General features: G+C 41.4%; 1 protein-coding gene across 1 annotated transcript in view; it reads left to right on the plus strand.

The window, feature by feature from the left end:
* Positions 1-17540, plus strand: part of LOC122808145 (C-type lectin domain family 12 member B-like) — a 218552-nt gene that overhangs the window by 174155 nt on the left and 26857 nt on the right. Inside the window, exon 3 of the mRNA XM_044079116.1 lies at positions 12322-12543. Within this exon, the coding sequence (XP_043935051.1) occupies positions 12322-12543 (222 nt within the window). The remainder of the gene's footprint in view (positions 1-12321; positions 12544-17540) is intronic.

The following is a 17540-nucleotide window of genomic DNA, read 5'->3' on the forward strand; positions in this document are numbered from 1 at the left end:
ATAAGTGAAATAAATTACAAAATGAAGGAGGCAGGGTATATAACACTTGAAAGGTTAAGAATTCCAGTTCTAACATATGCAGATGACATTATAGTAATTGCAGAAAACAAAATTTGAATAAAAGACTTATTAATTTGTAGAAATGAGTAATTAGAGATGATAGGGATGGCTTTAAATAAAGAGAAAAATAAAGGCTTAGGAGATGTAGTAAAGACTGGTGTATATATTTTACAATGAATGAAATTTCTGTGTTAGGTATAAAATTTGGGAATAAAAATGTAAATAAAATTGAATATGAAAAAAATAGAAGAAATAAAGCCAATATGTCTTTTCTGGAACATATAATTTATCATTCAGAAAAAATGTTTATTTGATAAATTCAGTACTTATGGGAAACATAGCATACTTAGCAAGTGTATTTATGCTGCCAACAGTATTTGAAAAGGAATTATTGCAGATATGTTTTCATTTATATGGGGTTCTAGATTAAACCCAGTAAAAGGAGGAGTTTTGTATGTAATTAAAGAAGAAGGAAATTTAGGATTAATTAATCCAGTGGTATATGCTGCTTCATTAAATTAAAATTAAAAATAAGAAGCAAATGGCATAATCAGAAAGTAGAATGTCAAGATTTTTGTGGAAACTGGTAATAGATAAATTGCCAGTAAAAGAAAATATACTATATAAAAAGAAAAGTGATAAAATATGTTTACATTGTCAAGAAAAAGAAACTACAGAACATTGTTTTTGAAATGTAAAAGACTAAAAAAGTTATGGGGAAAACTATGTAAAGAAGTTTTTTGAAGATATAAAAGAAGTGGATAAAATAAACATGGATATGATTAAATATGGATATTATAAGAACAGAAGTAAACAGTATGTTAAAAGAATACATGAAAAGTTATGTTATGTTACATGGGTTACATGGAATGAAAGAAGAAATTAAATTATGTTCATGGTAAATAGATTTTTAGCAGCAATTTTAAGAAAAATCAGATAGTTATGGAAAAAGGAGTGTGAGTCTAATAGGGATGAACATTTTATTTATTTTTATTTTTTATTCCAGTTTGGTAACCAGGGAGGTCCACTGGGCCAACAAGCCCATTTTCAGTGGAGGCCCGGGGAGAAAAGCTCCACAATACAATGTTACAAGACATAATAATTAGACATACAAATAAAATGCAAAGCTAAAATGAGTTACATACAAGAGAACATTGTGTCAACCTACATCTTTAGATCACATTTTTGGAAGTACAAATAGAATTCAAAGAGACAAAAATGATTTATATACTAAAGGTTGAATCACTTAAATCGTAGGAGGTAGGCATTCAAGTTGGTAGACTACCTCCTGCAAATTCCTTCAAATCAGTAATTCAGTAACATTTGAAGTTAAGGAAAGAGTCTAGGAGGAAGATAGGAAAAATTGTATAGTGTTAGCAGTCGTTGTTAGTTACCTTGGCAGAGTGCGACCAACAGAGAACTAAGAAGGGAATGAAGGTTAGCCAGGAGAGAAGGAAGAGGGGAGTTTGGGGGTATAGAGTAAAGTGTGCAGTTACATGTTCGATGAGTATGCAGGTAGGAGAGGAGTTGAGTTTTGAAGGAGTGTAGGTTGTCATTTAATATGGTTATAAAGGAAATTATGAATATTTGTATACCTATATATTTATACACTTGTAAATATTTGTAAATATGTAAATAGTTTGTAAAATAAGTTATTTTTGTTTATAAATAAAGGACCCATAATCTTTTCAATAGGTGCCATGGCAGTTTTTTACATCCACATGAGCTGCCACCAACTCAAGCAGGTGGGAACTCAATTTAACATCTCAGCCAAAGAGATGCACTCAGGAGTGTGTCACCCCACCAATGCTGCACTGCAGTGTCACCAATCCAATCAACTGTAATGGGAATAGAACCCTCAGCTTTCTGATCTTCCAGCAGCAAAGGCAAGTATGCTATCCCTTGCACTACTGACACTATACATAACACTTTGTATATGTGTGTACTGTTCTGTATGTAATACATTGCATATATCTTTGCATGTTTGTGTGCGGGTATATACAAGTGTGTGTGTGTGTGTGTGTGTGTGTGTGTGTGTGTGTGTGTGAGAGAGAGAGAGAGTGTATACATTCATACTGAATGATACTACACATGCTGAATTATATCAATTATGGCCTCTCTGCAGTGTCTATTGTTTCACATTTACAGGCACTCCTCAGACTTCAAGCATCTGTTATGTTGCTGGTTGGAGGTGCAGCTGTGATGAACATTCATAGCATCATAGTGGAATACAAGGCTAACAAACTTTTAAGCTTAGCTATGCTACCCAATAATGTTAGGTAGGCAGGTATCAGTCCCATAGGTTTTGTGGGGGGTATATATATGGCTTAAGCATAGTAGTCAAGCTTCTATAAGCTTCCCCTCTCTGAAAGTGATATAGGTGCCAGACCATGGGTATATTTACTTTCTTTACATTATATGCTACATCATGTTTCTTCTATTGTGGTCACCTTACAAGTACATCCTGATAAGGACACATGCCCCGATACATTGTTGTGATGTGTAATTGTGACATCATATAATGTTCATACCACATTCCATTATTGGTTACACTGTATGTGCTACATATGTCACATGATCTTCATGCCTGATGCACTGCATGTTATATAGATGTAGCTGTGTGCATCTATGTAACAGTATATTAGATATTTCCATTTTGTTGCATTACGTTTCTGTTTTGTTCTATATCATATGGTACATGTTTATAGCAGATATGCCACAAATTCTGTGTCAGTAAACCACAGTTTATGGTTAAGTATATGTTTATTGCAGATACGCCACACATTCTGTGTCAGTAAACCACAGTTTATGGTTAAGTATATGTTTATAGCAGATACACCACACATTCTGTGTCAGTAAACCACAGTTTATGGTTAAGTATATGTTTATAGCAGATACGCCACACATTCTGTGTCAGTAAACCACAGTTTATGGTTAAGTATATGTTTATAGCAGATATGCCACACATTCTGTCAGTAAACTACAGTTTATGGTTAAGTTTATGTTTATAGCAGATACAACACACATTCTGTATCAGTAAACCACAGTTTATGGTTAAGTATATGTTTATAGCAGATACGCCACACATTCTGTGTCAGTAAACCACAGTTTATGGTTAAGAATATGTTTTTAGTAGATACACCACACATTCCATGTCAGTAAACCACAGTTTATGGTTAAGTATATGTTTATAGCAGATACACCACACATTCTGTGTCAATAAACCACTGTTTATGGTTAAGTATATGTTTATAGCAGATACAACACACATTCTGTGTCAGTAAACCACAGTTTATGGTTAAGTATATGTTTATAGCAGATATGCCACACATTCTGTCAGTAAACTACAGTTTATGGTTAAGTATATGCTTATAGCAGAAACGCCACACATTCTGTGCCAGTAAACCACACTTTATGGTTAAGTATATGCTCTGCACATGTCTATGGTCACTGGACCTTTCATATGGATATCTTGGACAGGTTGCCCTATGTCAGTTAATACTGTTGTAAGTAAGCACTGCACAAAGTAGGGCTTTTTACTTTTTCTTATACATTTGTTAACTGGGTAGCCCTCTCAGACACAAGCATCCATTTTCACAGGTGACACGAGGGCACGGGGGCAATGTCTGGTTTACTGACTTGCTCAGAGTCACACAGCAGGCAAACGGATGTGAAAGGAGTCAAACTCTGCAACTTCTTTACTGGAAGCAGATAATTAACAATTCAGATGTAATCCTCTGCACTAACCACCGTACTTACAGTAATACATTACAGTCTTTTATAGCTGGTTTGTCTCTTTTCTACATTTGTTGCACAACTGTACACACTTGTGTGCACCTTTTGCGGTGGGACTTCTTGCTATAAATTAAGACATTTTTATCACAAATGCAAGTGACAGTGCAAATTTCTTCTAAGCTTCAGAGCACTTCTTAGCATATGCTTAGTGATGGATATGTCCTTTCACCTTCTATAGTGAGTGCAGAGGGTGAAAGCTATCAGTTACTAATGGGCTGCTTTCTATATTCCAAGGTTTGATTCCCTAGGTCTTCAATATGTCCTTTCACCTTCTATAGTGAGTGCAGAGGGTGAAAGCTATCCATTACTAATGTCTGCTTTCTATATTCCAAGGTTTGATTCCCTAGGTCTTCAATATGTCCTTTCACCTTCTATAGTGAGTGCAGAGGGTGAAAGCTATCCATTACTAATGTCTGCTTTCTATATTCCAAGGTTTGATTCCCTAGGTCTTCAATATGTCCTTTCACCTTCTATAGTGAGTGCAGAGGGTGAAAGCTATCAGTTACTAATGTCTATTTTCTATATTCCAAGGTTTGATTCCCTTGGTCTTCATTTGCCTACTTTGTGACTCGGTGCAAGTCAATTAACCAGACAGTGGTGGTGGGCTGCACAGATCAGTGTTGTAGCCTCTGGTTAATGGATACAAATAAATAAAAAGAATTGTAGCTAGCTATCCATCTTGCAGCTATGCACTGTGTGAGCTCTCACAGACTTCGAGTCCCACCCCTGGCATTTGTTGTATTTGATGACAGAATGAGATTAAGTGATATATGAAGTACTTCACAATCATTGCAGGCGAGGCAGCCATGATGTAAGGAAAATGGCATCCATATTAACAGGAACCGTGAATCCTTCATGATGTACTGATCGCAGGACAGAGGAGGATACACTTCAGCCACTTAGGTCCTTAAGCATGTGGTCCACGACTGGAGACCATGCAGAATCTAGCCCAATTTTCCTGGAGGACAGTCTGGTTATGCAGTGTGGTCAGTTACACAGTAAACAAATAACAAATGATTGAATCAAATCCTGGGCTATACGAAGGAGCTCACAGCCTTATATATTTTATTTTTTTATTTATTTTGTATTTATTACCCATGATAGACTGACTGTGCAGAAGCCCATTTTCAGTGGAGCCTAAGGAGGAAAGCCTTGCCTGCAATGATTGGAATTATAGATAAACTCACTAAACTAGGTATAAATCCCTATGTCACAAGATGGGTGGCCAACTGGCTCACTGACAGAACCCACACTGTGAAAGTAGCAGACTCCAAATCCGACTTCAGACCAGTGACAAGTGGAGTACCACAGGGTTCAGTCCTGAGTCCTCTCCTGTTTGGTATCTACTTCTCTAAAGTACAAGCTAACACAGGAGGTCTTTGGCTAACGAAGTTCGCAGATGACTGCAAACTAGGAGCCATAATCGAAACTCCTAATGATGTGGACATCTTACAAAAGGGCTTCACTGAGACAGATGCCTGGTGTCAAAGCCATGGCCTCAAGCTCAATGCCAAAAAGTGCATTATCATCCCCTTTGGTAAAAACTCTGTACCCATGAGCTACCACATAGGTGGTAATCTACTTAACATCGAAAGTGTGATGTGACCCTGAGACACAGGTGGACAGTAGTCTCTCCTTTGATAATCACATCACCATAGTAGTCAGGAAATCCTGCTACATGGCACACCTCATCACAAAAGGTTTCTCATCCAGGAAAAAAGAGGTCATTGTTCCCCTCTACTCATCACTTATTAGACCCATTGTATGTACCTCACAAGACATCTACAACAACTGGAAAGGCTGCAGAAATACCTCATAAAGAGGATTACCAGCCACAAACAGATGCCCTATGCAGACCATCTCAAAAAACTCCAGCTTTACTCTGTCACATATCGCCTACTCAGAGGTGATCTCTGCCAAACATACAAAGCTATGTCAAACCCAGAGCTGTTGGACATGCTCCACTTAAAGAAATCCCAAGCCCTCCGAGCTACATGCTCTTGGGACCTAAACCTTGTCACCACAATAAACAGAACATGCTGGAGGGAATAGATTCCTGTCCCAGAGTCTTCCCATACTCTGGAACAAACTACCTCTCTATATCAAACAAAGCTCCTCATTAGCACTCTTCAAGAAAAATCTTGATGATTGGATGGGAGATAGGAAATTCACCCCTGGGATCACTTCTGTGGCTCTGCTTGACAGGGGCACAGGAAAATAATTTTCTTGGGTGGCAAAAGCCAGAGTACCATTTGGCTAGGCTTATATAGGCCCTAGGGCCAATAGCCTAGTACCTACCTATGTACCTATGAACATATAAGAGTATGGTGAAAAATAGGCATGTAGCACAATTTCTAAAGTGATTTTAACTTGGAAATTCATTAAAGTGCCTAGCATGAGCCATACAGCTCATGCTGAGAAGGCCCTTCTCCCACAACATACCTAATTTCAATTCAGGAACACGTTAGCTGTGACAGGTAATACCTCATTATAGTTAATTTGCATGTGTGAATCAAATTTATTATGAGTATGTGCATCATTGCTGACTTGCATGTCATGGTAGCAAACAGCTACTAGTGTGGGCAGTGGCATTCTCCGAAACACACACACACACACACACACACACACACACACACACACACACACACACACACACACACACACACATGCGCATGCTCATGTACACACACACACAAGTACATGCAACGTAAACACACACACACACACACACACACACACACACACACACACACATGTGCACACACACACACACACACACACACACACACACACACACACACACATACAAACTAAACACACACACACGTAGGCACACGAATGCACACACACACACACACACACACACACACACACACACACACACAAGTACATGCAACGTAAACACACACACACACACACACACACACACACACACACACACACACGTACATACAACCTAAACACACACACACACGAATGCACACACGAATGCACACACACACACACACACACACACACACACACACACACACACACACACACATGCACATGCGCACACACACACATACACACATACACACACACAAACTCACTAATCCCTAGCCTGTCTGGCATCTCATTTTCTCTATGCCCCCACTGTATTTGAATTGACTTTAGGGCACTTATCTATAACACCCTGGTGGCTAGTGCATCCCCCACCCCTGATCCCTGTACTGCCATTGGTGCCATTATGGCACATTATGAGTAATTCATGGTATATAGTAGCCCCCACCTACCACATCTGTGGCAAGCAGTTGAACACAGCCTTTTGGCTACAATGTAACAGGGATGAATGTACTTCTGTACAAGGCTGACCACTTTCTCGAATCTCTTGGCCATGTAGATGTCTTCCTGGAGATGATACCGGGGACAGGGCACATTGCTAATTAGCATACACTTGTCCCTCAGAATGCATCATTAGTATTTGGCATGGCTGCAGGGCCAACCCTTTACAGTACAGTATGTCTTCATGTTAGAGGATCATGTGTCACGATGTAAGGGGGTTGTTGAACTGGGAAAAAGTACCTGTCACAGCACCTTCTTGAATCTTCCCCAAGGAGTTTGACAATTAAAATACAGGTATATAGCATCATTTCAAAAGTAATATAAAGAGATGAGAGAGAAAGAAAAGAAAGCGGGACTAGGAAAAATGTTAGCGTACATAATGGACAGAGGCACTGAAGACACCTATAGATAAACAATTAGGAAAACACAGTGTCACGTACAAAAACAGGAGTAGGTTTTGGTAAGGTAGATTTTAGGTTTTTCTTAGAATGTGTGCTGTTCTATGTCACTTCTAAAGTTAGGTGGGATGGAGTTCCATAGGTTAGCTATGTGGGCAAAGTTCACTGAGTCACTGTGGTGGTTACTGAATTTAGCCACTTGGAGGAGGTTTTGAGTTTGTGATCATAAGCATTTACTTGGGCCATATTTTTCAGTTAGAGTGCATAGTGATTGGCATGTGTTTAGTTGGTGTAGTATTTTGTGAGTAAGCTTTAGCTGATATAAGTGTAGCTCTTAGCAATGTAGTTTTTAGAGAACTACATAAAATGGTACATTTTATTAGGAGCATTTGAAGCATTTCTGGCAACGTTGTTGTTGGTTTGCTTTAATTGTCAAAGGTATGTTGTAGGTATTTTGACAAATAAGGAAGAAGGATAGAACAGGGTTAGTAATAAAGCTGCCATATGAACAAGAATGGAAAACTACAAGTAAAGCAACAATGATTTGAGTGCTTTGCCTGTCAACAACAATTAAATTCTCTGACTTGCTTTGCGGTGTCTGGTGGTTGTTTATTGCAAAGAAAGAATGTGTCAGAGATTAGGTTTCACTACGAGAGTTCGGAATAAACCAGTGAGACTGAAAAACTTGCAAAACAATCATATACAAAAGCAGAAGCAGGCATGTGTGTATAATGAACTGTAGCAAATAATTAACAGAAATAGCATTACTTTCTAACCAAGCAATCACCTAACCCACCTAATGCAAGTCATAGGAACAGAGCATGTTATTCATTAAAATAATCATTACTAAAATAATATGATGAAATGTGAAGCTAATCAAGGAATGTTGAAGGCAGCATTCTGTTTCGCAATGTTTTTTAGGAAACTAATTAGTTAACCAACATTTCCCCGTAACACACACCAGAGTATTTTAAACTCACCCAGGTGGGGAGCTGTGCCCCCATAGCCCCCTTAACTATATATACCAACTCCGTGATCCCGAGATCCCACTACATGGCCATGTAGATGTGCTCCTGGGGCTGATACTGGGGAGAGGGCACATTGCTATTTAACATACACTTGTCCCTCAAAATGCTTCGTTAGCTTTGGCATGTCTGCAGGGCCTGTCCCTCAGAATGCCTCGTTAGCATTTGACATGTCTGCAGGGCCTGTCCCTCAGAATGCCTTGTTAGCATTTGGCATGTCTGCAGGGCCTGTCTCTCAGAATGCTTCATTAGCATTTGGCATGTCTGTAGGGCCTGCCTCTCAGAATGCCTCGTTAGCATTTGGCATGTCTGCAGGGCCTGTCCCTCAGAATGCCTCGTTAGCATCTGGCATGTCTGCAGGGCCTATCCTTCAGAATACCTCATGGGTTCATAGGTTGGTACTAGGCTATCAGCCCTAGGGCCTATACAAGCCTAGCCATAACAATTCCCTGGCTATTTCTTCCCACAATATTTACTTCCATGGACCCCTGTCTAGCAGGGCGACTGACATGCTCCTCGGGGTGAATTTTCTATCTCCCATCCAATCATCACAGTTCCTTTTGAAGATGGCCAAAGTGGTGCTCTGCTTGACATGTATGGGCAGTCTGTTCCAGAGTCTGGGGTGTCTCTGGGTCAGGAACCTATCCCTCCAGCATGTATTGTTCATTGTAATGACAAGGTTTAGATCCCTGGCATGTGTGGCTCTGAGGGGATTGGGATTTCTTTAAGTGTAGCATGTCCAGCAGCTCTGGGTTTGACATGGCCTTGTATGTTAAGCAGAGATCGCCTCTGAGTAGACGATATGTGACAAGAGTATAGCTGGAGTTTTTTTAGATAGTCAGCATAGGGCATCTGCTTTAGGCCTGTGATTCTTTTAGTGAGGTATTTCTGTGACCTTTCCAGTTGTTGCAGATGTCTTGAGAGGTACATACCAAACAGGGCGTTGTATTCTATAATGGGTCTAATGAGGGATGAGTACAGTGAGACAATGACCTCCTTTTTTCTGGATGAAAAGCCCTTAGTGATGAGGTGTGCCACATAAAAGGATTTCCTGACTGTTGTGGCAATGTGGTTATCAAAGGTGAGACCACTGCCCACCTGTGTTCCTAAGTCTCTTCATACACATTCGGTGTTTAGTGTACTGCCATCTATGTGGTAATCCATGGGTACATGTTTTTTCCCAAAGGGGATAACTATACATTATGTGGGATTGAGCTTGAGCCCATGGCTCTGGCACCAAGCATCTGTTTCTGTAAGGCCTTTTTGTAGAATATCCACATAATTTGGGGATTCAATAATGGCTCCCAGTTTGCAGTCATCTGCAAACTTTGTTAGCCAGAGTCCCTTAGTGTTGGTCTGTACTTCAGAGAAGTAGATGCCAAACAAGAGCGGTCCCAGATCTGAACCCAGAGGTTGTCAATTGTCTGGAGCTGGATTTGGAGTCAGCTATTTTTACAGTGTGGGTTCTGTCAGTAAGCCAGTTGACAACCCATCCAGTGATGTGGGGATTAATGCCCAGCTTAGTAAGTTTATCTATGATTCCAGAATGGGGGATGGTGTCAAAGGCCTTGGCAAGGTCCAGATAGGCTGTGTGGACTGCCTTACCCTCATCTACAGCTCTGGAGACCGATTCGAAGAAGTCAGTCTGGTTCAGGAGACAAGTTTGGTCCTTCATAAACCTTAACTGCGTGGGGTCCAGTGTTTGAAGGCTGCCAATGTTTTTGTTTATAAGTTCCGTGATAATACGTTCCATGGCCTTGTAGATCAGGCTCATCAGACTGATGGGGTGGTAGTTCCCAGGATCCAAGGTGGATCCCCCCTTGTGGAGTGGGATAACTGTAGCTGTGCACCACTCAGTGGGCACGAAGCCTGAGGTGAGGCTATGATTAAACATGACACTTAGGTGAGGTGGCAGTTCATTTTGTAGTTCATGTAGTACACATCCCAGGATGTTGTCTGGTCCCATGGATGCTGTATTCTTAGCTTTGGAGAGTGTGATTTTTACCTGTGTGGCCTTTATTACCGGAATTTGGCAATCTTTTGGTATTGAGATGGGCCCTTTAGGGGGTGAGAGGGGTCTATATCATAACATCGAAGTTCTCTAACATTGAATGTTATTATATCGATCCCTAAACACCGAAGTGTGAAAACATCGAACAGTCAGAATAGCGAATTTTTTCCCAGGGAAAAAATTTGCTATTCCGAGAAATGTACATACAACACAAACACATGCAAAAACAGCCATCCACACACATACACTTAAAATCCTACATCTAAACTAAACTTTACATACAGTACTAGCTATCCACTTACCTTAACCCTACCCTAACCCTAAGGTCCGTCACTATTGCACACTCACCTCACCCGCACCCTAACCCTAACTTACCTAACCCGCCCCCTAACACTAACCTACACACAACTGCACACTTACCTGACCCATGCCCTAACTCACCTAACCCGCCCCCTAACCCTAACCTACACACAATCGCACAGTTACCTGAACCCGCACCCTAACACTAATGTCCACACAACCACACACTTATCTGACCCGCTCCCTAACCCTAACTCACCTAACCCGCCCCCTAACCTACACACAATCGCACACTTACCTGAACCCGACCCGTAACGCTCCAACATATCAAATGCTGAAAACAGCGAAGCCACAGCAGCAGCCCACCAAATTCTTTCCCTGGGAAAGAATTCGATGTCCTGCACCTTCGCTGTTTTCAGCGTTCGACATTACGGGTTAGATGTTATAACATTCAATGTTAGAAAACTTCGATGTTGTAATATAGACCCAGTGAGAGGGGGATGAAGTTGGCACTGAATCGATCTGCCAGGATATTGACAATATCCTTGGGATCAGTATATTTAATGCCATTCTGCTGTAGCTCAGAGCAGATCTGAGCATTGCCATTTAGATTCTTGACATAGCTATAGAATGCCTTGTGGTTGTCTTTGGAATATTTGGCAATTTTATTTTCATAAATAGCTTTGGATGATTTTATGAGGGATCTCAGCTTCTTACTGAGCTGGTAAGGGAGTTTTTTGCATCCTGGGATTTTTCTCTTTTCTGTAACAGTTTCTTCATTTTGTTGTAAAGTTTGTTTATGGCAGGGGACCACCAGATTGGCTTCCTTTTTTTGGAGGAGTGTGTCTTGGTCCAATTTGGGATGGCACAATTCATGCACGATTGGATGTGCTTGTACAGTGCCTTAGTGTAGGATTCAGCAGTCGAACTTTCAGTTCCCGTCTGCATGGGTGTCATGAAGTTTTTCACTTCTGACTTGAGTAGCATGAAGTTGGCTTTGGAGAAGTTTTTTACAGTGGTTTCCTTACTGTGGGGTGGGGGTGGGATGTGGATGTCAAGGGTGATTAGCTTATGGTCAGACCTGACCAACAAGCGGGTGACCATAGGTATGGAGCATTGATTTCCCATGTTGGTAATGACCAGGTCTAGGATATTGGAGCCCCTATTGGGACCATGGATTAGTTGATACAGGGCACTGGAATTTATGAATTAGCACTTGGCATGTCTGCAGGGCCTGCCCCTCATAATGCCTCATTACTTTGGCATGTCTACAGGGCCAGCCCTTCACAGTACTGAAGAATACTATAGCATATAACCAGTAAAATATATTTTTGTGTTACACACTAAGTGCCTCTGGATGAATATTTTTAGGTTCTTTGATGTTCACTGTCTTTTGTTTCTTTTACAGTGTTTTTGCAATCAAAACAGGCTAGCCATACAAACGTGGATTTTATTAATTTTTTCTGTGACTTAGCCGAACTGGATCAAAGCAATTTGGAATATACAAATCCACCAGGAGTCAAGCAAAAAACAGATGAAGATGAAGATGACGATATGGACACACACAGTATTATTTCCTTCCTAAGTGAACTTCTGACAAAACAGCATCGTGTCTTAGAATTCCTCAAAGGTAAGGGGAAACCTTCAGTATCAGTTTAGTAACACAAAAAATAGTACTAATGAAAAACTAATAAATAATTACCTAAACAGTGCTGACAGGAAATGTAAAAGGTTTTTAGTAAATTTTAAAAAACAATACATAAGAAAGATACCTGCCCTATCCTACTTAGATACTGTATCTTTGGCATGGTATTCTGGAACCATGTTTTCATTAACAGATACTGTAGTGATAAGTGGAATGCTTTGGAGAGCAAGGACAGTGGAATGCTTTGGAGAGCAAGGACAGAACACACAGGGTTAGAGTTGCTGGTGCCATGTCAGACTCTAAGCCGGTCACGAGCGGTGTCCCACAGGGCTCAGTCCTGGGCCCCCTCTTGTTCGGCATTTATTTTTCTGAAGTGCAGGCAAACATAGGGGGATTGTGGCTGACAAAATTTGCAGATGACTGCAAACTGGGCACCATAATTGACACTCCATCAGACACAGACATCCTCCAGAAAGGTCTCATAGAAATGGATAACTGGTGCCAGAGCCATGGCCTTAAGCTAAATGCCAAAAATGTATAGTCATACCCTTTGGGAAAAACAAGGTAACCCCTAATTACCACATAGGTGGTAATCCATTAAACACGGAAGAAGTTATCAGGGACCTGGGGACCCAAGTTGACAGTAACCTCTCTTTTGACGCTCACATTGCCAAAGTGGTTAGGAAGACCTTCTACATTGCCCACCTGATCATGAAGGGATTCACATCCAGATCAGGAGAGGTCATTGTACCCCTGTACTCTTCACTTATCAGACCAATGATTGAGTACAATGCCCCATTCGGAATGTACCTTACCCGACACCTGCAGCAGTTGGAAAGACCCCAAAAGTTCCTCACCAAAAGGATAAAGGGGCTCAAACATATGTCATACGATGCCCGACTGAAGAAACTCCAGCTCTATTCAGTCGCATACCGTCTGCTCAGAGGTGATCTGTGCCTGACATACAAGGCCATGTCCAACCTGGAATTAATGAACATGCTCCACCTCAAAAAATCCAAATCCACCAGAGCCAAGAGAGCAAGAGACTTAAACCTCAACATGGATATAAATAGGACGTGCTGGAGGGACAGATTCATCACCCAGGGACTCCCTACACTATGGAACAGAATCCCAGTCCATGTGAGGCAGAGCCCCTCACTGACTCTGTTCAAGAGAAATCTTGACAAGTGGATGGGAGATCGTAGGTTTACCCCGGGAATCATCTCTGTATCACTGCTGGACAGAGGCACAGCAAACTAATGGGTATAGTATTCTCATCCTAAGGGGTGGTGAAAGCCACACACACTCTGGCTAGGCTTATAAATGCCCTAGGGCAGATAGCCTAGTATGAACCAATGAAACCTATGAAACCTATGAAACCTATGAGAGGAAGAGAGAGAGAGAGAGACAGAGAGAGAGAGAGAGAGAGAGAGAGAGAGAGACAGAGAGAGAGAGAGGGAGAGAGAGAATGAGAGACATACAGGATGCTTACGGAAAAGATTCAAAGCACTAAAACCAGTCATCTTACATTAAGAAGGCCCTCCTGTACCTTTGTAGCAGATGTGTGTAGCCCAGGACCCATCTGAGTTGAGGATTGTTGGAAAACTCAGTTTTGGGCTTTCCTGTTGGTTAATTTGTGTTAAAACTGTTTAACATCACTAGTATTTAAGCCTCGTGTTTGTGCTCAGTTTACCGGAGCTGCTGAGAGTTTGATGACTTTAGCCAGAGATCTTGAGTGTGTCTGAGCAGAAATCTAAGGCATCCATTGAATTCATCTAAAAAATAAGTATATTTTATACCTGCATTGCACTTTGTGAACTGTATTTAACTAAACTGCTGCTTTATTTCTGCTGTTTTTTGCTGTTGAAACTGTTGTTCTGCACTTTGAATTTTATAATACCTCTGCCTTAGTTAGCATAGGCTAGATTCAGACTTGCAGAATCCAGACTGTTTGGTATTACTTGAGCACTGAAGACAGACATCTTACATTAAGAAGGCCCTCCTGCAACCTTGTGGCAGACGTGTGCAGCTCAGGACAAATCCGAGTTGGAGATTGCTGGAAAAATGCTCAATTTTTGGCTTTCCTATTTGTTAGTTTTCATTAAAACTGTTTAACTTTGCTAGTATTTAAGCCTCACGTTTGTGTGTAGCTGTGCACCATGTAATAGGGTTTAGCACTACAGTGCATAGCTGCAAATGCCTAGAAAGACAATTTTCCCTTGAAATCTGCTGGGGAACCCTCCCAAACTCCCCTGATGCTCTGCAAGCAACTCATTTGTGCACTGAGAGGCCTTGTCACAGTTTTTAATCCTGGCCTACTACAGAAAAGACCCCTTGGTAAATCCTAGAGCAAAACCTGCTCAAACTAGCTCACCCCCTCTAGTAATTAAGATATAATCCTGCCACAATGGATAGTCAATTTCCCACCATTTCTCCAGCCAGCCTTATTGACATGGGCTTCCTCAGGCATTGTAATAATTCCCTCATGTTTACTGACAACCACTTACTCCTAATACAAATACAAAATGTGAGCGATGTATGTAGACTATGACATTGGAATCAATTCTCTCTCATGCAACAAGCCAGACATTAAACAGGTTGTCAGCACACACACTTCCCCTCTGGCACATAACAAGCACAGAACACATAAACCCACATATATGGAGGTACTCAGTAGAAGCCTAACAAAAGATCAGAGACCTCCCAAGTGTAAACCTATTGCACACACTGCAGATTAATTAGAATCCACTATGCATAATAACATCCACACCAGTGTCTAAACTAATAAACCCCTAAGGCCAAACACTTCAAAACCAAATGTCTTGGTCATAGTTGACTCCATAGTGAGACACACAGGTGTCCCCCCTCACCAGGCTAGACAAGGAGAAGGTCACAGTTAACTGCCTGTTAGGTGCCAGGATCTGCCAAATCATGCATGCACTCAAGTCTCTCAACAACAAGTACCATTATGACATGAGACTACCTCACTGGACTATATGAAGAAAGACATGACTGAACTCTCAAATTATGTGTCTCAGGCAGGTATGTCCCTAGCCCTAAGCAGCATTCTACCTTCATCCAGGATGATGCCTCAATACAAACAAAAATGATTGACTTTAACAGTTGGCTTAATTTTTGGTGTCAGTCCAGGGGGATCCAGTATCTGTCAACCTGGGAAGACATGATCGACAGAGCATGCTGCTTTGCCATGGATAGTCTTCACCTGTTGTCTCTTGGCTTTTGGTTCTTGTCTCCCCATAGTGTCTATTTTAGACAATGTCAAAACAACAAAATGTCCAATGTAAAATAATCCACTTGAGACAAACTCAGGCTTATAATGCTTAATGCTAGAAGGCAAAACAGGAAACTGCACTCTCTGGAAGCACTCCTCACTTTGGAATATGCTGATGTATGTGCAGTCAGTGAGACATGGTTCAAGGCCGCAGACAGCACCCTGGCTGTGCAAGGCTGCAATGCCTTCCAAACATTCAGTCTTCAAAATGAGCATGAAAGAACCAAAGGCGGAGGTGTATTAATATTCATTAAGGACAAATACACTTCAAGACTGGTCAAACAGTACAGCTCCCTAGAGCTGCTCCAAGTCCAACTAACTGTAGGTAAAACCCCCTTCTGTATCAATATTAGTGACAGGTCCCCCACCATGAGCCACGAGAAACACACTGCCTACCTGGACTTACTGCAGTCACTCGTTATGCAGCCAATTATCTTGGTCATGGGAGATTTCAACTATATTTCCATAGATTGTGAGACATATACAAGCACAAACATACTCGGCCTGAGGTTCCTGGACTTTGTCAATAGAAATGCTCTAGAACAGACTTTGTCAATAGACATGCTCTAGAACAGATAGTCTACACCCCCACAAAGGTCTCAAATGTCCTAGAATTAGTACTCACCAACATGGGGGGGGTCACTGCACTACGCCCATTATGTTACCCTCCCTGGTAAGGTCTGATCATAAATCAGTCTCATTTGAAGTAATGACTGGAGCTGACTGAACCTGACCCCTCCCCCTCAGAGGGGGGGGGGGTAAAATAATGAAATATGTCTCCAAAGCAAACTGCATTCTATTAAGCGATGGTGTAACTAGTTTCAAACCGCCTGTTAATGCAGCCAGCAAAGACTCCTATGCAGTGGTGCACACAAATGCCCTGTATAAACACTTATAGAACTGTATAAACTTGGATGTACCTGAAACAGATCAAAACCGGGTCCTCACAAAATAACAAGCCACCCCAGTGGACCCCAAGTATAAATACGTTGTATGACAAGAGGAAAAAAACTGATGTCTAAGAGCAAGAGAGAACTGACTCAGCATAGGCAGAACACCCTCCACAGCCTGAGCAAGCAACCAGGTATCTTGTAAAGTTCCCTAAAGCTAATTATGAAGCTAAATTAGCATACCCTAGGGAAAGATAATCATATGGCATTCTTTAGCTATGTCCAAAATCTAAAAGGGAAGGCCCAGCTTTGTGCCAAACTAATAGTGGATTGTACCAAACATACTGAACCTGAGGAAATTGCCAACCTGCTAGTCAACAGATTTGGTGCAAGCTTCAGCCCCCCTGTTCCCACCCGTCATACCCCAAAGCATACCAGCCACCAGTCATCTACCTAGTATCTCCAAGAGCAGGTCATAACCACACACTCCAAGGCCAAAACATTGCATCTATGGGACCAGATCCCAGGCTGCTTATTAAACAGCCTAAAACAGGACCTTGTGGAATCACTTGGCATTCTCTTTAGCCACAGCCTAAACACTAGCTTTGTTCCAGCAGGGTGAAAAACAACAACAGTAATTCCCCTGCACAAAGGGGGTCCATCAACCAACCCTGGGAACTATAGACCCGTAAACCTAACCAGCCTTATCTGCAAGGCCATGGAAAGAATCATCATGGACCTTATTAACAAAGACACAGGCAACCTTATAACTCTTGACCGAACCCAATTTGGCTTTGCTA

This window comes from Protopterus annectens, chromosome 8.part0 (assembly GCF_019279795.1).
Source record: "Protopterus annectens isolate FY-2018-M chromosome 8.part0, PAN1.0, whole genome shotgun sequence".
NCBI lineage: Eukaryota > Metazoa > Chordata > Ceratodontiformes > Protopteridae > Protopterus > Protopterus annectens.